We start from the raw sequence: 21,951 nt of genomic DNA on the forward strand, positions 1-21,951 counted from the left end.
TTTTCTGTTTGTGATGGTGTGTATGTGCTCGGCCCAGGGAGTGTCAGGATTAGAAGTTGTGGCCCTGTTTGAGTAGGCATGTCACTGTGGGTGTGGGTTCTGAGTCTCTCATCCTAGCTGCCTGAAAGCTAGTATTCTGCTAGCAGCCTTTGGATGAAGATGTAGAACTCTTAGTTCATCCTGCACCATGCCTGCCTGGATGCTGCCATGTTCCCACCGTGATGATAATGGACCGAATGTCTGAACCTGTAAGCCAGCCCCAATTAAATGTTGTCCTCTATAAGAGTTACCTTGGTTATGGTGTCTCTTCACAGCAGTACAACCCTAACACAACGGTGTTCCCCCTAAACCAGTAGCTCTCAACCCGTGGTACGCAGCCGCTTTGGAGAGGTTGGATGGCCCTTTCGCAGGGGTCACCTAAGAGCACTAGAAAACACAGATATTTATATTATGATTCATAACAAGAGCAGAATTACAATTTTATGAAGTAGCAACTAAAATAATTTTTAAATTTTTGTTTTGAAGATAGGGTTTCTCTATGTAGCCCTGGCTGTCCTAGAACTCTGTAAACTAGGCTGATCTTGAACTCAAGATACACCTGGTCCTCCCTCCCCAAGCTGGGTTTAAACGTGTGTGCCAACAAAAATAATGTTATGGTTGGGATCACCAGAAAATGAGGGACTGTACCGAAGGCTGCAGCGTTAAGAAGGTTGGGAACCACTGTTAAACAGACCGACCTGTGAGACTGAACATTCTGACCCAACCCATGATGACAGCTTGTCACTCCTGAGAAGTAGCAATTTCTTCTGCTTTGTTGATAGTGTGAACTAAGTCTTCCGATGTTGCCCTTACTGGCCCAGAAATTGAAATGCCCCTGCCTGGGTGTCCTACATTCTGGACCACATCCAAGTATGTGACCCAGTGACTTTGTGATTTAACTGCACTCAGTCATTCCTAACCTTTCAATTCCCATGCAAATTATAATTATCTTACCTGGGTCCGCTGTTTTTATGACTTCTTACAGACAGATGCACTACCTACGAGTGGGAAATGTAGGCACAGCCTGCGTGCTAGGGGTAGGGCTCAGAAGAAAAAGAGCCACTGTGGTGTATAGGTGTCTTTATAATCATGAAAGACTTATGGAGAGTTGACTGGTTTGAGCGGGTGGAGTGATGGCCGAAGTGTCCAGGAAGTGCTGTTATGTGTGGCTGTGGAGTGTGAAGGGAATTTCCATGGACGTGTGCCAATGACAGCTGGAAAGTAGACTTTGGGAAACGTAACGATGGAATAAACTGGTTCTAGTCTGAAAGTGGGGAGGGAGAACATACAGCCTGGCACGAAGCTGAGAAAACCCAGTACACAAAGAACGACTAAACAAGAGGAACTTCTGGAGGGGAGCCCCAGAGGGTGAACTTCCAGGAGGTAAACATGGCGACTTAAGAGTCCATGGTAAGGGTGTGATGGTCAAATCCACAGACACGTATGACTCCCTTGGCTGGAAACAAGAGGATCGAGGGTGCACCCTAGGGATGGTATCAGGCCATGGGAAGAAAGGGGACAAAGAAACAGAGAAGCAGACAGTAAATTTTCAAGGTGATTCTGAAAACAAGGGGGCAGAATGTAGATCACCTTAAAAGCAGCTGTAATTTCTCTTCTTTAAATTAGGTAATCACTGGCAATTTCAGAAAGGGTATGCCTTTGAGAAGGAGTGGCTGAGCCAGGCTGTGTAACTATCACCCCACACACACCTCCGCCCCTGCTTTTTCAGTGCTGTATAGTACTCACAATGGACTCTTCTACCCCCTTTAAAGCCATTGTTGGTAGACTCTCAAGACTGTCTTACATGTAAAGCAACTTTGGCCATGCAGGGTAGGTATTTGAGGTATGTGTCTGTGAGGCAGAGGGGCGGAGACTGGGACCTAGGACATGATCTGATTGGATACTTCCTGATGGATCCACCTGTGCTACCTTCCAGGTGACTTTTGGTGTATGCCTTTTCCGAGCTTCAGTTTTAGCCGTTCTGGTGTTGGGGTATTGTTTTCATGTCATTTCTTGAGTGAATGTCTGTACCAAGTAGGTTATGTTTGCTCGTTTTAAGAATATATTTGCTTACATTTGCAAATGCACTGTCCTGTGTGTGAGCTTTTATACAGACAATTTCTAATGTACAGGTATTTGTAGAGCAAACTTCACGAGCTTTTCTTTTTTTTTTGAGACTGGTGACCCTCCTCGCTGCATCTCCTGAGTGTCAGGGTTATGGGGCCATGGACGCCTCACCTTCTGAAATTGTGATGTGGTCATGAAGTTATGAACGTGGTTCACTTTATCCACTTTCTTTAGCTTGGCTGACTGTGCACTACTGACCAAGTTTTTTTGACCAAAGTGAGAAAAACATGCTATCTTTCAGAAACTTTTACTTTAAAAAAAAAAAAATTCCACAAACCATGGTACAAGTTTAGATCAGTGGATAGCTTCCAGCTGTCAGGTTTTCCCTTCTACCTTGTGAACCCCAGGGATCAACCTCAGGTTGTCAGACTTGAAGAAGAGCACCTTTACTCACTGACTCATCTGTGTGGCCTCCTCCTTTCTGTCCGATTCCAATTCTACAACTTGATCTGAGAACTTGACGGGATGGGGTCAGTATGTCTCCTGCCGTGGGGGGCAGCCAACTCGGCCACTCACAGCCAAGAGCAGCCTGGGACTCTTTACCTCACAGAGCTGCTTGCGTGGCCTTGGGCAAATGCCACTGCTTTAATTACGGCACTGGGCTCCTATCTGGTGAACAGTCAGATTCTAACTTTGCCTTCTGCTTTCTGATGGTTTTAGCTACTTAGGGCTCTCTGCCATTCTGTGTTAGTTGTTAATTTCTAGCTTTACTTCTTTTCATAGTTTGAAAATTGGCTAATGCCCAAAGGCCCATGTGGTAAAGGGCTGGCCCAGCCACTGCAGTAGTACATGCCTATACTGTAAGCAGTATGGAGGCAGATATAGGAAGACTGTGACTTCTAGGCCAGCCTGGACTACATAGCAAAAACATGACTCAAACAAACAAACAAACAAAAACCCCAAACCCTTAATAATCAAAAAGGCTTTAGGGTGATAGTTTGGGGGAGATAGAGAAAAAGGGGGACCCACGTGAGGTCATTGTAAACTATGACACCCATGATGTACAGTCTTGCCACAGGACAAAGCCACAGGGACAACCAATGACATTATAACTCCAAGCTGAACCAAAGCAATACTTTTCTTATTAATCCCCTCAGAGAAACTGTCAATGGGACAGAAAGCCGACATCTCCCTCCTCTAAATACCATCAGGATTTTGATCAGGAAGGCATTATATGTGACACCGCCAAGACTTCCAAAGCATGAGTAGACATGGCACTTAGAAGATCTTCGAGCTGGTGGAATGGCTTGGTAGGGAAGCCTGGTCCATGCCTGATGCCCCTCAGGTTCAATTGCCCTGACAGCCACAGGCACAGTGATGCACACATGCGCCTGACCCCATACATACACAACTATAACTTTTTCTCATTAACACTTTAGAGTTGCTCTGTGCATAGTTCTTCCACAGCCTCCTTAGCAGGATCTGATCTCCGACCCCTCCTTACGCTGAGCAGGTGCCGCACATGTGCAGAGCTATCCTGTGCACTGCTGCTTGCACACACAGGGGTATCCACCATACCTCCAGAGACATCAGAGTTCTTCTGCTGATTCTTATAGACTTAGTCCTACAGCCAGTGGCTTGCACATAAGGTTATAGATCTCCTTACACATAGCCTCAAGCTGCCAGGAAGAAGGCTCCGAAAATGAGAACACGAGATAAACGCTGGGCTAGGGCGAGGGTGAGAGGTTCTGCTACATAAGAAAGGAGTTTCCAGTGATTCGGGGTACCTGACTTTCTGGTCATCTTTTTTCCACACCGACGCAATGTTTAGCCAGATAATACTCAACTGCACTTAGCATACAAAGATACAAACAGATAGGGAAAGTATTAAGTGTTTATCTATAGTGGGAAAATCTATATGCAAAAAGTGAATATTCATAACCAATATTAGCTTCAAATATCTGTAACTAAACTCAAAACCCCTAAAAAGGGCTGAGGCTATTAACTTTGATAAGATATCATTAATTACTCCTTTAATTCCACGTGTGTTCATGGGCTGGAGCGCAGCTTGGGCAGCAGAGTGCTTACGCTAAGTACACGTGTGGCCCTGTGCAGTCTCCAGCACCACAGAAACTGTGTGTGGTGGCCTGTGGCCATCTTCTCTGCATCCCAGAACTTAAGAGAGAAAAGCAGAGCCGTCACAAGTTCAAGTTCATCCTCGGGTATGCAACAATTCTGAGGGCAGCCTGGGATACGCAAATGAATACAATGAAAGAAAATGGTATTCCTAAGTCTTAACTAAAATAAATTTAATTGCAAAGCAACCTGTCTTGTAATAGAATTTACATGGTACGTGACGTTTTAAATACATGTAATTAACAGCACAGATATAGTCATTACAGTGCCCAAATCTGAGTATTATATAGCTTTAATATATTAAATCCCCCCAAAATCAAGATAACTGCCTTGAAACTTACAAAAACACTTCATTGTATCAAATGCAAGGTTCAAACATACTAAGAGCAAAACATCTGTTCATATGCCAAGGGCCAAGGCTAGACAATGAATTAACCCTTTAACAAAGGAATAGGAGCCATTAAATTTTCTTGAGTTTGAGAGGCCCAAGACCTTATAGAGAGAGCATCTAGAGTTAGCAGTGATGAAATTCAGCAAGTCTGGAAAGAAATCAAAAAGTTCACCATTACACCACAGTACACAGGTCAGCACCAGGGTACGGATCTGAATGAGAAAGCTGCCTTTTGTAAAACATATCCCTGCCACTAACTAGACCAGGTACCTGGAAGATGTCTGTGAAAATCTCTTTAGCACGGCAGCTTTAAGCAGAACCTACAACATACAGCAGTGTACTAACTGCAGAAATGTCCACTAGAAGCAGTCGTCTCTGGCAGCACGATCCTGTGAAATGGCATAGCAATAAGAAATATAAAAAGGACAGTGAAGTAACTTCTACCTCGCAACAGGAGGGTGGTTATCTTACTGTGACGCATTAGAGGCAGCAGCTGCAGCTTCGAGCACGCATTGTCAGGTGTGGACTTCAGACTGCCTACTGTCTGACAGGCACTGGGCCAGGCACTATCTTACAGTGATTAATAAAACACAAAGGCCCTCTGCACAGGGAGAGCCAGCTTGTTACAGCCTTTAGACTTAATCAAATATGGCTTCTGGAACATAGAGAAAGCCACTTACAAAAAGAAACTTTGTAATTGAGAATTATGCATATAAACAGTACATTAAGTTGAAGGGGATCATAAGGACTAGGGACAATTTCAATGGCTAGTTCATTAAGTATACTTTTTGTATATTTTCCCCAAGAATATTACTACATGCAAATTTTCTTTCAATAATCAAATATTCCATCTAATTTTGAATATGTCATCTGTAAAAAAAAAGTTTCCATTTTAAAATCAGGACCTCAAAGTTCAGTCTAAATCAGTGACACCATCCATCTGAAACACCCCAGGGACAGCAAGGATGACACTGGAGCTGGACACTGTTCTCTGTGACTAGCTTTCGTCGTCTCTTTGCAAAGGTATTATCTCAATTTCTTTGGCTATTCTTTTGGCTAATGTTATACTATTTGCGGCAATTATTCTCCGAGACATCAGATCGAACGGTCCACCTGAAATCAAATCAAATATAGAAAAGTTATACCTGAACAAAAACAATCACCAGAAAAGATAGTACACAGTTATATCCTCTGGCAATGCTCAACTTTTCTTAACCCCCCCCACCCCTCCGGTCAGCTCTCAGCCTCCAGAACGGAAGCCGCTAGGCATCTTTTCTGAGTAAAGGCCAATGCTAGCGATCTCCAATTGGAATGCAGGATCCTCTGTTTCTTGTGGGCGCTCTTCTACTTCATCTCTCTAATGTCTGAGGACAGGCACACTCACACCCATACACTGTCACATGTGTGAGGACAGTCACACTCACCCCACACACTGTCACAGGTATGAGACAGTCACACTCACACCATGCACTGTCACATGTGTGAGACAGTTACACTTATCCCACGCACTGTCACACTGCTTTTTTTTCCACTTCCTGTTTCAGTGTGCTGTATCTCATGGTTTCTGAACTCTTTGAACCCCGGTTTATTCTCCTTAATTTCACCTTCTGCTCAGAGTTAATATTTAACTGACCCAGGCCAGAGCAAAATAGTTGGAGGACAGAGCCCATTTTTCACTATCACTGTGGTCCTGTCCAAAGTTCATGGTCCAAGCCTCAGAGGTGGTGCAGAGCTCTCCAGGCCTCTCAGGAGCTCTCGATATTCACAATGAAGGCATGAAGGAATTCTCAAGCAATGCTCACTATGTAGTAGCACTAGCCACACCACTGTCTCCATCTGCTAACGTCTGATTTTGCAGAGACTCACACACATCAAGGAGAGAGCCCTGCATGCTTTGTGGTGGCATGATCTCACCCGTGACATCCATGAGCACTCCGCCTGCCTCGGTGACAATGATGCCAGCTCCCGCCATGTCCCAGCAGTGGATTCCCATCTCATAATAGGCATCTGCTCCTCCCGTTGCCACAAGGCACATATTAACAGCAGCTGTTCCAACACTCCGGATTCTAGCATGGTAAACAAGATCGGCGGAATAAAATAACTCTCAAAAGAAGCATTTCTCCCTCTCTAAGGTCATTTCATTTCCAATACCGACCAAGCCTGTTTGCCTTCATCTTGAGAATAACTGAGAGTGAAAGCGGTCTCCAATTTTCAAATGAAGTATATAACATTTAATGTCAGGGCTGGTTAAGCACTTGCCGCTCTTGCAAGGATATGATGGTTCATATGATGGAGTCCCAGGGCTTCTCATGCCCTCTTCTATCTTCTGCAGTCCCCGTACTTATGTGGTACGCACATATGTGCAAGCACACACTCATACACATAAGATATGAATATTTTTTTTAAAAACTCTAATCACTATATCCTATGTAATTCATGAATTTTTCACAAAGCAATCATTTAAAATGATAAACATGACAATAAAAACTTTAAGAGAAAAAAACAAACAAAAACACCCCAATGCAAGCCAAATGTGGTTGCACACACCTGTAATCACAGTATTCAAGAGGCCGAAGCACAGGATGGTGGGTTCTAGGATAGCCTGGAGTACACTGTATCATTGTTGTTTCAAACAACAACTACAATAACTACAACAACAACAACTACAACCACCACCACCACCACCACCCCAGACAAAGAAGAAGGAGGATTCTTGTGTAGGCTCTTGTGCCTGGACCCCAGAACTCCAGTGTCTTTATTTCACATAGACAGTACTGTGTGAGTAGTCTCCAGGGTGTAGGAAACACCACGTTACTTACTGGGCAGTAGTTGGAAAGCCCCCTGCTTGACGCCACACGGGCTACCTGGGTTCTGCAGGAACATTTGCTCTTTAATTTTTAAAAATGTTATTGTTTTCTACAATTAATAGGAGCCTTAAAATGCTCAAAAGCGTCAAGCGCATAACAGAATAAAAGACTCTGAAGCCACCTTACAGGAAACAGATGAGCGACGACAATCAAGCCGTGTGTGGCAGTACAAATGTTAAACTCAGCACTCAGGAGGCCAAAGCAGGAAGCTCATGAGTTGAAGAAAAAATACGGAGAAACCATGGGCACTTGTGTTGGCTGTGGTTATGTCAATGAATACCGAGTATTGGCAGAATGGGGAGGCTAGGGGTGGTGTCTCACACCTGCAATCCCACATTTGAAAGGCTACCCAGGAGGGCCAAGAGCTCGAGGTCAGCTTGGGCAGAATTAGACCTTGTCTCAAAAATAATCACGCGGCAGCAACCTCAACAAAAAGGAGCCAAGGAGCAGGGGAACAGAATGTCTGCAAGTTACTTTCAAATGATGCACTCAAATTTCCTTTAAAGTTTCCATTTATTTGTTTACTTCTCTTGTTCCTTGTTGTTGTTGTTGTTGGGTTTCACTAAATGCTGTAGACTGGGCTGGAGCTTCCTGTTTTCCTACTTCAGCCCCTCTAATGTTGAAGCTACAGTGCGTACCACTGTATCTGCTTTAAACTCTTTCAGTGTCAAATATTTAAACCTCTGGAAATAAGGCAGAGATTCATTCCCTAAAATATATTTTTCAAAAGTACAGGAAAATTAATGAATTATATATATGTATTTTTCCCCTTATATAAAAAACAATGACTGCACACCATCTTTCACAAAGCCAACGTTAAAAAGGAAAGGAATGACAGGGCCCCAGCCAGCTTCAAAGGGTGTCCCACATCCCCCGAAAAGGGCAAACCCACTGACTCCACAACTGAGCGTAGGCCCAGCTCAACCTGGACTACAGGAAATCAGGTGGTTAGACAAAAACCAGAATTCCTCGGGAACTTGTAAAACCAGTTCCCATCTGCCAAAAGGCGTCATTTCCCTTACCTGTGCAGAAGAGACACATGGCACCATTGACACATACCTGTAGCTACGTATCAAAGCCAGTACCAGTTTCCAGGATCCTTCAGTCCCCACCCACGTGCTCGTTAGATATACATTTCAGAGCCTTCCCACCAGACTCCTGGCCTTCCCTCCCCGGCTACTCACTCTCCTCGCCAGGAATCTGGCTCTGTGCTCTTATCGCTGCCCCCACCCCCACCCCTTGCTATCTTCTTGTTCTCACTAAGCTCTGTTCTCCATGTCTCCTATCACTATTCACCCCGGCTTCCTTCCCAGCCCTGGCCACACTCATCTTCTTCTTTCTCTCTGTCCTGGACTCCCCCAGATGTCCTTGGCTGTTCTTTCTCTTGTACCAAGAACAGAAACCTTAACTATACAATGGAGAGGTCACATCAGCACTTTCTTTACTCCCCTCACCCCTGCCACCCTGCCCCAATAAAACATCCTTGGTTGAGATGTGTTTCACAACTTATATTTTTGCTTCATATCAAATGTAACGAAGAACTAGCAAGAACAGCCCATCTACTTAACTCCACACGACAAGTTTTAGCTTATGGAGAAAGGCACGGTGAGCAGGACGGTAATGCTGAAAATCCCAGAACTGTAAATTTGACACTATCCCAGGCTATACAGTAAGACCCTGCCTAGAAGGGAGCAAACTGAAACCAAACCCAAGAAAGTCTATCTCCCTACTTCTTATGTGAGATACGGGACATGGGGTGCTTGAGAGCTCAAGTTCTAGAAAGAATGACTGAGACTGCTCACAAGTAAGCTCTTGTGCTCTGCCACTCCGAACCCTTCAGATAGGCATCTCTACAGGGAGACTTCTACTGACCTCTGGGGAGCTCTACTCTGCTAGCAAGCAATGAAGGCAGGGATCCAGATTCCGAACTGGAATTTCACCTGCTCCTTCCAAAGTCCAAGTGTGCCTGAGAGTGAAGAGAGCTTGCGCTACACATCAAAAGATCTGGGTCTGTTCTCATGCTCAGCTGGTTCCGACTTTGCTTCAAACTTTCACACTGAAGAGAGGGAGGGGTGCCTTACTTTAGGGCGCAGTGCAATGCTTACAAAGATGATGAATTAGCGAAGAGCACCATGTTTATCTAAGTCTGTTCTTTACTAGGCCTGTCCAATTTGGACTTACACAAAACTGTAGACTTAAGGGAAACAATGAGACTACATGTGATTATTTTGTAACTTGGGTGTGCAGCTCTTAAGTATGAACCTTCTCGGGTCAATCTCAGAATGTTGGACACCTCTGCATTAAGTCCCCCAAATGATGCAACTGGTTCATTATTACTGACTTTGTCTCATGCCTGCGGTCTCATGGTGTTCTGTATGAGCAACTCTGAAATGTCAGTGACAACTCACTCGGCTGAGTACGAAAGCTCTTCTTCTTGGGAACACTGTCTTTCCTCTTTCAACCAAACCCAAAACACCATTTTTTCCTTCAGCTAGTAGCAAAATAAAAGGCTAGAGTAAAAAGCACGGGAAGCTATTCTGTAGCCATTTTACTGCCCGTGGTTAAAGTCCAAACTTTAAACAGCCAACCGCAGCAGCAGCTTTTAAGAAGTACCTTGTTCTTGCCTCAAGGACATTATTCCTTGGGCCTCAAGAGCTCCATGTTCTGGGAGGTTCAGTGGCTAGGTGACAGAGACTCTCATCCACCTTACTCATTACTGCATAGACCACAGATTCACAAATCAGTTTGTACCACGTCAAACTTTAACCACGGGCAGTAAAATGGCTACAGAATAGCTTCCCGTGCTTTATACTCTAGCCTTTTATGTTCTTGAACGTCTTAACTCCTAAAAGGGACGTTAACTATTAAAGAAAGAGAATGACCTGGAAGCCAGTGCTGTAGCTATATCTCCATCAGCACATCTCCTGTAGCTACTTCATGTGCCTGACCCTCTGAACGCATCCATAAAACAAGCCTACATTAGATGATCCTTGAAGTATTATCAAAGTCTATCCTTGATGATTATTTTCAGGAGAAAAAAGGTAGCGACAATTGGCAATAAGAGAAAATCATGAAATTCTCTTGTTATTCATGAGCTCTCACTGTGTAGCCCAGGCTGGCCAAAACACCCAGTCTCCCTAACTCGGCTTGCTCTGTACCCGGCATGACCGACCGACAAGTGCTACAGAGCCTGGCTTCCCCATGGCTTCTTGTTCATTTGGGACAGCTCTTCTTGTGTAGCCAGGCTGTCCTTGAACTATTCTCTACAATCTTCTTGTCCAGCCTCCCACGGCCAAGGTTACAGGCATGCTCTACCATCTTTGCGTCAGTGGCTTTTTAAGGATTATTTTTACTGAAACAACCATAATAAAGGTCAGAAAAATGCTACTTATGTAACCAATACCTGTATTAAATTTAAGAACATCAGATTGCTAGCTTTTCCTAAAACCTCTAAGATATATACTTGCTTCAAAGACAAACAAAACTTTTTCAGCTAGGGGCTCACTATGTTTTCTAGACCAAACCATAACTTCTGGAATCAAGCAATCGTCCTACCTCAGCTGCCTAAGGAGGCAGTAGTACCAACATATGCCTTCACTTCTGGCATATCCTCTCATACATCCTGTCATTACTGAAGGACTCTGAGGTTGGAGAGCAGTGTTACGGGTGTAAAACATGTAACACTAACACTTGATCAATAGGCTAAGGCAGGAGGCTCTCAAGTTCCAGGCCAGCCTGTGCCACAGATACACATACATATACTTATACATATGCATATATGAACATATACATATCATTATAGAAAGATTTTAAAAATCTGCTAAAAATGTAAGCATTTATAAACACAAAAATTCAAAAACAAAGAACTCATGAAATAAACACAGTAACTACAAATAATACAGACAGAAATCACAGCACAATGTAAAATTATTGTACTGGCCGGGCATGGTGGCGCACGGCTTTAATCCCAGCACTTGGGAGGCAGAGGCAGGCAGATTTCTGAGTTCGAGGCCAGCCTAGTCTACAAAGTGAGTTCCAGGACAGCCAAGGCTACACAGAGAAACCCTGTCTCAAAAAACAAAATTAGTGTACTGTACTACAAAACAGAAGTATTAATATATTAATAATTTTATCTATTAAGAAACATTTACAAATTGACTTATAAATGGATACTGTATTCTGTTTTATCTGAGAGAAACACTTAAAATAAAGCTAAGGATGTTAAAATAAAGCTAAGGATGTTAGGAACTGTTGCACAGACCTCTAAGTCCACCCGTGAGGAGGCCAAGGCAGAGGGACACTGAGGCACAGGGGAGACAAGGCAGTAGTACTGTGAACCTGAGGCCTGCCTCAGATACATAGCAAAACTCTGCTGAAAAAATCAAATCAAAACGGAATTCATCGCAAACGAAAATTCCCAAGGTCAACTCTAGCCTCCACAGGAGCACAAACATAAACACAAACACCCCAACCCACTCCCACACAGAGAAAAATAAAAATGAATCCCTTTAAAGTTAAATCCTCTTTAAGTCTGGGTGGGAAGGAGAAGGCCTTACCCATGGATGGGGATGGAACACAGCTTTTCCATGTTGGAGAGAACGATCCGTAAAGTCTCGGGCTTTCTGGACGAGCCCAACTCGGTCACCAAGAGTGACTTGGTAATGTCTGGAAAAAAAAGCTATTTCAAATAAACCTCTAGCCCTCACTAACCAAAACTCTAGCACAGCAAATCTGACATAGTTCAGGATAAAATGGGACATTTAAATCCTCTTTCCTACTTTATCTATTTTTCTTCCAATCTTCAAATGTTAAAACACTTATGAAAATAGGTGTGGTGTTTGACAAGACTGCAATTAAAACATAATAATAAATCATTTTAAAAAATAAACAACAACAAAGGAAATGAACAAACAATATGCCCTCAAATGAAGCCTTCAAGAGAAAGGCTAGGGCTGGACATAGTGCTGTGCATCTTTAATCTAATGACTCAGAAGACAGAGGCTGGGCAGCTCAGTTCAAGGCCAAGCTGGTCTACATGGCTAGTTCCAGGCAAGAGCTACAGTGAGACCTTGATTAAAAGGAAATCAAAGCCAGAGGGAAAGGAAGGAAGGGAGGAAGGGAGGAAGGGAGGGAGGGTAGAAGGAGGGAGGGAGGAAGGGAGGAAGGTAGGTAGATTTGCTGACTAGTTTATGGAAGTCTGTGAAGATCCCAAAATCAAGACTGTTTGCAAGTTTAAAGGCCAGAGAGTAGACAATTTATAAAGCATTGACACTGTAGCCATAACTAACCTAGAGACAGAGAAAGCAAGGGTATGTGGACAGGTTATATGCAAATACATCATTTTATAGGAGGGGTTTGACCCTCATATAGAGACTGAGAAACCATGTGGATCCTTGTTAAGGATTCTCAGGTGGTTTTGTTTGTTGGGAGCATAGACTGCCCTAGAACTTGCTTTACCCAGGCTGGCCTCAAACTCCTGATCCCTCTGCCTCCACCTTCTGAGTGTTGGGATTCCAGGAAGATGGCACCATGTCCAACTGATCTCAGCGTTGACATGCATTATTTATGGTTTACTGGCCAATAATGGGATCGAGAAATGCTAAGAAGTCTGAGGTGGTGTAACTGAAGCACTAAGACGTGAGCTGTTGGAACTGAGGCCCGGGTGCCCACAGCCACGCCCACTCCTGCTGAAATTCTGGGGTGCACTTGCTCAACCGTATCTGCTTTTCTGCCCTAACCACCATGCGAAAAACTGGGGTCAGAGTGGGCAAGGAGGAAATCAGACAATCTGGAGTCAGCCGATACTTGCTAACCCAAAGGTGGTGTCAGCACTGGAAGACAAACTCACCTTCCTGCTGGGACACCTGAAGCTTCTGACCGTTACAAAAGGCACCTTTCCCTTTCCTGCCGGTGTACATCTTATCTTCCACACAGCTGTACACAATTCCAAACTCCATCTGCAGAGGAAAGCAAGTCTCTTAGCAAACCTGGGTATTTTTCCATTAACTGGTATCATTTTATGAATAAAGCAGCAAGAAAATCTATTATATTTATAAAATAGATTCCAACAGCTGAACTGTGGGGAAGTACTGCCCAAACACAGTAGGTCATCAGGGCTCCATCCTTGGCTCCCACTCAAGTCTAGGCGGAGAGAATGTGTCCCTCTCCTAGCTCAGACACAGAGGGCTTTTTGAGTTTTCTACGATGGACACTGTGTCCTCCTGGGTTCCTGCCATCCACTCACCCATGGATCCTTCTTTTCCTTCCAGTACTTTTTTGCAACCTGAGAATTTGAAACTAAGGATTCAAAAGCAGAGAGCACTCGACTGCTCAGGCTGACTATGTTGAAGGCTGATTTAGGACCAGGTGGTATACCAAGTGACCAGTACAGCCTGTGACCTGTGTTTTATACGTGTTTGTGTTGCTAGGGATTCAACTGGGTTGCTAGGGTTTACATACGCTAGGTGAACATGCTACCACTTCGCCTTGGGCTTTTATTTCAGAAATGTCTAAGTGTTGTGTTCCTACTGACAAAATGCAGCACTCAAGCTCCTCGAATACAGCAGCCAAATAGCCAAACAGCAGGGAACCAACAAAAGGGACCCCAGTGATTACAGATCTTATTCTACTGGGTTTCGCATGTATTCATTCACTTATGTCTATGTTCCTAAGTACATGCCACATTTCCAGCCATCCTTCGGCCCCTGACACATGCTTAGAAATGTCCCACTTCATCTGAGGAACTGTAAAGTCACACTAATTCATGACATGGCTGTGTATGACAGGAGGATGACGGGGACCTGTCTTCTCCGTGTTCACTTTTCTTTTCCAACGCTGGCTTCTCAGGAAACAAGCCTTATCCACTGGGAATGTGCGTAAACATGTCCCCAGCCTTGAAGCAAACGTTTACAGGTGGCACAAACCAAATACAAAAGATTAACTCTTTCTCAGAGAAGAAAAGCAAAGTATCTTATAAACCATATATTTAAGACATACCTCTTTATTCACAAGGAAGCCAATTGAAACAGCTACAAAGGGAAACCTTAAAAAAAAAGAGACAAAATCCACAAACTAACCAAGACAGAATTTAATTTCAACAAGTATGTATACAATTGTTTTCAAACCAATTCTTATAAGATGGAATATGGAGGGGAGGAAGAAGCTCCATCAACACACGTGCGCGCGCGTGCGCACACACACACACACACATACACACAAACACACACACATGCACACACACACGCACATACACACACAAACACACACACATGCATGCACATGCACACACACACAAACACACACGCATACACACAAACACACACACATGCACACACGCACACACACATGTACACACACACATGCACACACACGCACATGCACACACACACAAACACACACAGAAACACACACACACACATGCACACACAAACACACACACATACACACACACATGCACACACAAACACACACACACATAGCTACAAGATCACTGATCCTTACCATGTCAGGTACTATACTAAGTTCTTATAAAAGTGAACAATTCCATGAAGCCCACCAAAAAATAATTCTATGAAACAGGTACCATTAGAGCTGGAGAGATGGCTCAGCAGTTAAGAGCACCAAATGCTCTTCCAAAGGTCCTGAGTTCAAATCCCAGCAGCCACATGGTGGCTCACAGACATCTGTAATGAGATCTGTTGCCTTCTTCTGGTGTGTCTGAAGACAGCTACAGTGTACTTTCATATAATAAATAAATAAATAAATCTTAAAAAAATATATGGCCATTTTATATGTCTTTTTTCTTTCTTTAAGATATTACTAGTAGTTTAAGCTTCCCTGGAGAGCTCAATATGGCGTAGCCCAAGCTGGCCTCAAATCCATGATCCCCCTGCCTCTACCTCCCAAGTGCTAAGATTATACTCTTATACCTGGTGCCATAGTTTTTGTGAACTTGAAACAACCTAGACCTATCTGAGAAGAGGAAATCTCAGGTGAGGATTTGGCTTGTGGGAATGTCTGTGAGGCACTGTCTTAATTACCAACTGAGGTAAGAAATCCAGCCACTGTGAGCAAGCAGGTCTGGGCTATAGAAGAACTGGAGCAGAGCGAGCCAGGGGAAGCATGCCAGTGAGCAGTGCTCCATGTCCAGTGAGCAGTGCTCCATGTCCAGTGAGCAGTGCTCCATGTCCAGTGAGCAGTGCTCCATGTCCAGTGAGCAGTGCTCCATGGGTAGTGCATGGAGCTCCTGCCCTGAGTTCCTGCCTTGGCTGCCCTCAATGTCATGCTGTAGACTGAAATGAAATCAGCCCTGTCCTTCCCAGGCTGCTTGTGGTCATCATTTATCACAGCAACAGAAAGAAAATGAGAACACTATAAAACTAGAATCTTACACTTTCTTTTAACCTTTATTTTCCCTTCATGTGTATGCAGCATGTTCATGCAGAGACTGTGGATATCAGAAGAGGGCACTGGATCTCCCAGATCTGGAGTTACAAACGGCTGTGAGAGGCCATGTGTGAACTGGGAATTGAACCTGGACCCTATGGAAGAGCAGCCAGTGCTCTTAACCCCGAGCCAGCTCTCCAGTCATGACTGGCCTTAAGTATTTTTAAAACCAAGGTTTTCAAAAGAGTAGCTTGTCTAATGTCACAAAGGCAATAAACAAGCTGCAGGATTCAAATCTCAGATTTGTGTGTGCAGATCCTAATGCCACACCCTTTAGCACCCCTGTTTCTCTCTGAGTGAGCTCACTGCACACAGAGAGCATCTCACCAGTGAACTTAGCAACTTCTTTACTGGTCCAAAGGGCCCATGTTACTCTGTCATTTTTGTATAGTCTTCACAGACAGAAAAACAATGGTGAGCAGGCACATCACGTCCCAAGTCCATACTATACCATTTGGTCCCTTGCTCCACAGCTTAGAAAAGATCTGCACAATACACTTAACTCCACCACACATCTCATACACAGCTTCTTCAAAGAAGGAAGCCTTGAACAGAGACTCACCCAGTGAACACACAACAGGAATCATACTAAAATTCAATGCATACCGATGCACGAAGTTAGTCGTTCCATCAATGGGGTCAATGACCCACGTGGGCTGCTCTGTGAAGACCGTCTTCTCCCCAGCTGCCACAGACTCTTCACCAATGAAGCTGAAAGCAGGAAACACAAACTCCTAACATCTAACATCTAAATCAGATTCAGGGCTTTAAGCTTCAGGGGCTACCAAGCCAAGTCTAGACTATTGTTCTGTTAGGTTGTTGCTCTGCTAGAGAGAGAGAGAGGATGATAATAATAAACACGATGAAGCTCTGTTTTCCTCAGAGCAAAGGTGGGTAAAACAGTACTGAGTCCTATATTCTAAATGCAACACTGGCATAAACGCAGGGGAAACATACACATCTGCAAAGGTCATTCTTAAAATGAGAAAGTAAGAAAACACATCGATGTTAAAACTAAGCGCGGGGAGGGTGAGGCTGCACAGGCCATAATCCCAGCACTCGGGAGGGACAGGAGGCAAGAAACAGGCTGGCCTAGCCCAGAGTGAGACTGCCTTAAAGTCAAGCAAACTTAAATACTGAAAGACCACACATTCTTTAGATCCTAGCAAGAGGCAGAGCGCATACAGCACTTCGTTGAGTGTGAACTGACTTCTAGTCCAAAGAACACAGCAGGACCGAGTTGTGCAGCCTTGTTACCGGTCTGGTAGTTTCAAATGTTCACACTGTTCCTCCCTCCCGATCCTAGAATAGGCCAGCTTCCAAGCAGCTCTGAGAATGACGCAGAAGTGAGGAACGGGGACACTGCCAGCAGACGGCCCACAGGGAGCTGGAGTTGCCAGCAGCTACAGAGGTAAAGGGTCCCTCAGTCCTACTGGGGCCTTGGAGACCCACTGACGAGAACTCCCAGACACCTCAGCCAGGCCCACACAGCCAAGCTACTCCTACCCTGGCCAAACTGTGAAACACTAGTCTGTCATGTAGAATGACTTCAGAGGGGCAGTACATAACAGGAGAGTTGGTAAGTTACCGAGAATATAAAGTACCCGCTGAAATGCCTGTGTACAACTGTCAAGTCAATTTTATAAATGGTGTCTGAGTTCACTGGTTTTCTTCTCGCCTGCTCTCTTTTTTCTATTTTTTCTTGTTTGACATTGAACTCTTTTAATACATATTTGTCCTCTTTTTCCTTTCTCTCTTATTTCTAAGCCTTTTTATTGGAAGGAACTATGTTCAGTCACAACTTTAAATATTTTTCCATCTCATTGACTAAAAGACTGACAGTGGCCAATGTCACAAGGAGGAAAACATTAACAGCACTGCAGCATAAACCTTTCAAAGGATGGCTTTTAATTTCTTGAGTTCTGGGGACTTGCACCCGCAAAGAGTGCTCTACCGCTGACCTCATTTCAAGCCTGCAGTTTCCTGAGACTGAGTGTCACTGTGCAGCCTGGCTGACTACATATCCCCGTGCCTCCTAGCTCCTTCTCCTGAGTGCTACAATTAGGGCATCTGACATCTTGCCTGGCTGACAACAATGTTTTTGCTAAATGTGGGTCTGATTTAGGATTTTCTACAGAACCTCCTAATGCTAGCACTTCTCTCCCACACACGGAACTCTGCAATGCAGGGAGTTTAACCGAGCTTTCCAGCTGTGCTGATGGCAGCAGAAGCTACTTCCGCTATCCACACTATCTTGTCAAAGACCCCCTCTTTCCTGACCCTAGAACCACAGGATAGGCAATCACCCTAAGTCAGCACAGGGTAAAAATATATAAAAGATTAGTCGGAAACAGCCAAGCCATCAGTCAGGACCAAGACCACACACACACTATCCAAAGCGGCCCAGATGTTACCCACAGGGGTCTTCCTTCCGTCATCCTGGCCTGAGCAGCCCCACACCCTCAAACTCAGCTCCTTTGCAAGTCAGAGTCACCTATTACAGCTCTGGATCTACAGATCTTTGCCTCACGAGTAGGCTATCCCACCCTGGACCTGGCTTTATCACTATAGTGTAGGCTATCCCACCCTGGACCTAGCTTTATCACTGTAGTATAGGCTATCCCACCCTGGACCTAGCTTTATCACTGTAGTGTGCAGAAGACTCATGCATAGGCTATCCCACCCTGGACCTGGCTTTATCACTGTAGTGTAGGCTATCCCACCCTGGACCTGGCTTTATCACTGTAGTGTAGGCTATCCCACCCTGGACCTGGCTTTATCACTGTAGCGTAGGCTATCCCACCCTGGACCTGGCTTTATCACTGTAGCGTGCAGAAGAGGTACCTGTGACATGGATACTTTTCCTTTATAGAAGACATGAGCATTTTTTCAACTTTTTGGTCAGTAACTGTTACCAAGTCGGCTGGAGAACTTTTAATCATGACATCCATCTCATTTTTTAAAGCTTCACGAATCATCTAAAAAGAAGTTTTGGGTAAGCAAGTAAAGAAAGATGTAAGTAATTTAAACCAAACAAGAAAGTCAATCACAAAATAACTTCAAGCATTCAACGACTCTTAACATGGTCTTAAATATGTTCTTTCCAAAATGTCTGCAAAACAAAACACTTTAGGGAAATAGTATGTAATTTCATATCTTATTTTAGATTCATGACCGCCGTGGTCAGGTTAACATTACAAACTGAAACATCCAGCTAGAAGCGCCATGCCCATGGTTCCTCAGATTAGCCCAGGCCTAGGCTCCACCCCCAGCCTCACACGCGCACACATGCACACAGGAAATCAGCCATTTTCACTGTATTTACAGTTTAATTAAACTGCACATGTAGATTACTCAAAGCATGCTTTGTTGACCAAAACTGCTCTGTAATATCTACACCACACACTACGGCCCCCTTCAGCACCCAGACTGTAGTTCATACCTCTCCAGCTTGCCTCGCGAGGATTACTGCATAGTCCATGCACTCCTGCCAAGGGTCTGCCATTATCTAAACACAGCCAACAGAGATCAGCACAAAACAGTTACGAATCATGCAGACACTCACTTACACAAGCATCTCAATTAGCAACGGTTTGATTTTGATCCACCCTTTCCCTGGTTGATAGTTCAATTTTTCCCCACATATAGTCCCAGTAAAAAATCATTTTGAAATATTATATATTTCACCTCGTAGTAAGACTTTTTTGTTACTAGTGTTGCTTTGAGTCAGTGTCTCATAGCCCAGGCTAGACTCATAGCCCAGGCTAGTCTCATAGCCCAGGCTAGTCTCAAAGCGAAGGATGACCTTGAACTCCTGACCCCGTCTGTACTTTCCAAGTACTGCGATTACCAACGAGTTATTATCATAGCAAACAATGTTCTATGAAGCTGTCTCCCAAGTGACCACACAATATCACATTTTGGGTTGTAGCTATACCATATCATAGTGTGGGGGTGGGGGTAGCGTGGGGATGCCCCTGAAGCTTAGGTCAAGCTCAGATGAGGTCAAGACATGGTCTAACGGGTAGGTGTAGGAGTGGGTGGGGAGCAAGGTAAAGAACATGGGAAGGCTGGAATCAAAGCACTTTTAAAGACCAAGGAACAAAGGCTGCCTGTATTAACTCAACTCCAGGGAGTTCAGTGCTTTGCACATGGAATTAAATAAGGTAAAGGTGAAGTTTTAAGGTTCACAGATTACAAGTACTTTGCCCCGTATTATATGAGCAGATTTTACAGAACGTATGCTCAATTCTGATGGGAAAGTTCCCTGCTTTCCCTTACCACGTTTGAGAGAAGAAAACTCTATGTCTAAAAGCAAAGGTGCCATTTGCCTCCTAGACTTCAGGCAGGGGAAATGTGAGCAAGTGACTTGACAGCTTTCTGCTGACCTCTCCAGACTCACCCCAGGCTTGACCGCACTAACACTAACGTGGGCCCCTAGCCCAGGGAAGCATGGAAGTGCTCATGCCCAGGAAAGGTGGCCGCTCTGCCTGCTTCCCAGGACAAGTCACACCCTGTGCTTCCCCTGTAAGAGCGTCAGGTACACGGAGAAGCGCAGGGACACAGAGCAGACAGACACAACCAGATGCTGCTGGCTACGGCTTCACCTTCCTTCTTATTGATATAAGGTGGGCTTCAAGCTTTGAGCATCCTCGCTTAGTCTTCAGAATGCTGGTGGGATTACAGACATTTGCCCTCACGCCTAAGCGCCTTTTCCTGTGATCCAAGCGTCCAAGCAAGCATATAAAAGGCGCTTTGAGTTATAGAATAAACTCCTTACAGCTCTTCAAGAATGCTTTCCAAACTTGGTCACACTTGTTCTTACTGCTCTCTTCTATTCTGTCACAACTGGACATTCTTGGGCTGGGCTTGCCTCCTCACCACTTGCTTCCTCAAGCCACTCACACTTTACCTTGTGACAACATGAACAGAACACCTCCTGACTCCCCAGGACTGTTTCAAAAGCCATCCATCGAATCTTCAACCCAACAGATATCAAGCAATAGACAGTTGCAGAAAAACTGCTGTTGCTATGCAACATTTGGTCATTTATAATGCATGCTACATCTTCTTAATCAGTTCTAATATTCCTTGAGGAAAGGAGGCTGATAAATAAAAATTTCTGAGGTGCCCTAAAATGTAGAGGTCCAGAAGAGGGAAGACACAAGGGAAGTTAATTAGGTAACAGTTCTCTGGGGTTTGTTCTGGCTTTGTGGAGCATGGTGGGGGGCAAGAATAGAGACTTTAAAAGCCTGTGCCTTGAAATTCAATTATAGCGTTAGCTCATCAGAGGCACTTTTTTAGCTTTGTTGCTGGTAGTTTACAAAATGTGCCCCAAGTCTTGGTCCATTTCCTAGCTGATATATATTAATGGCTCAATAAACCCTTTTATTTCAAAGACCTTTGCTTCAAGACTTGTTTTCACGGGGGTCATATTCTATCACCCTCACTTTGGGAACAAAATCATACAGACTTAAAATTGTTTCTATCCTATACAGGCCCCGCTCCCGACGCAGGACATCACCGGACCTGGTCTTGTTCACCCCTAATCCTGTAAATTCGTGAGCCAGGGAACTTGCCGTGTAGAGCCCTGAGGGCTTGGGCAGAGCCGGGCTCATTCTGCGACACAGAACCTCAGAGATCGAGGACCGCCTGGCGAACCCGCTCGGCTGTTTCCGGAGCGCTACGGAGAGCACCGCCGGGAGGAGGGCCCGGCAGGCGCCCCGGCCCAGCATGGGGAGAGCTTGTCTGCAGCCCGCACAACCCCCCGCCTCGGCCACCGAATAACGCTGCACGGAAGCCAGGGACAGAACCGACTCACCTCGCGCGAGCGCACCGCGATCGATGCTCAACCGCCGGCGTCCGAGGGCTCGGTTCTTCGGCTCTTCCGGAGGTAACGGGGATTGCTCCGACAGGAAGTCCCGCCCCATTAAAACCCCGCCTTCACGTCTTCGCTCAGACTGGAGGTGTAAGCCGGGCCGAATTTGCCTTTGTAAGGGCTGGTCC

General features: G+C 44.8%; 1 protein-coding gene across 4 annotated transcripts; it reads right to left on the minus strand.

The window, feature by feature from the left end:
• Nucleotides 1-2,400: 2,400 nt before the first annotated feature.
• Nucleotides 2,401-21,884, minus strand: Impa1 (inositol (myo)-1(or 4)-monophosphatase 1). Of its 4 annotated transcripts, none has more exons than NM_018864.6 (9): nt 21,767-21,884; nt 19,388-19,453; nt 18,790-18,923; nt 16,552-16,656; nt 14,497-14,542; nt 13,349-13,457; nt 12,057-12,165; nt 6,548-6,699; nt 2,401-5,746 (listed from the first exon to the last, which is right to left on the minus strand). In NM_018864.6, the coding sequence occupies exons 2-9, from the start codon at nt 19,448-19,450 to the stop codon at nt 5,631-5,633; spliced, it is 834 nt and encodes a 277-aa protein (NP_061352.2). In that variant the 5' UTR covers nt 19,451-19,453; nt 21,767-21,884; the 3' UTR covers nt 2,401-5,630. The 4 variants fall into 4 exon arrangements, with proteins under 4 accessions (NP_061352.2, NP_001297362.1, XP_006530140.1 ...); XM_006530077.4 differs by lacking the exon at nt 21,767-21,884 and adding an exon at nt 21,525-21,763 and having other exon boundaries at nt 4,391-5,746; NM_001310433.1 differs by lacking the exon at nt 12,057-12,165.
• Nucleotides 21,885-21,951: the final 67 nt, after the last annotated feature.

Source organism: Mus musculus, chromosome 3 (assembly GCF_000001635.26).
Source record: "Mus musculus strain C57BL/6J chromosome 3, GRCm38.p6 C57BL/6J".
NCBI classification, from domain to species: domain Eukaryota; kingdom Metazoa; phylum Chordata; class Mammalia; order Rodentia; family Muridae; genus Mus; species Mus musculus.

Bases quoted from the DNA above. Each gene is read 5' to 3' on its own strand.
- Impa1 (XM_006530077.4), bottom strand. From the start codon at position 21,680: ATGCTGGGCCGGGGCGCCTGCCGGGCCCTCCTCCCGGCGGTGCTCTCC. The intron at 13,458-14,496 runs GTATGTCTTAAA...TTTCCTCTGCAG, and splicing joins GCTTCCTTGTGAATAAAGAG to ATGGAGTTTGGAATTGTGTA. The intron at 12,166-13,348 runs GTGAGTTTGTCT...TTTTTTTTCCAG, and splicing joins TCAGGTGTCCCAGCAGGAAG to ACATTACCAAGTCACTCTTG.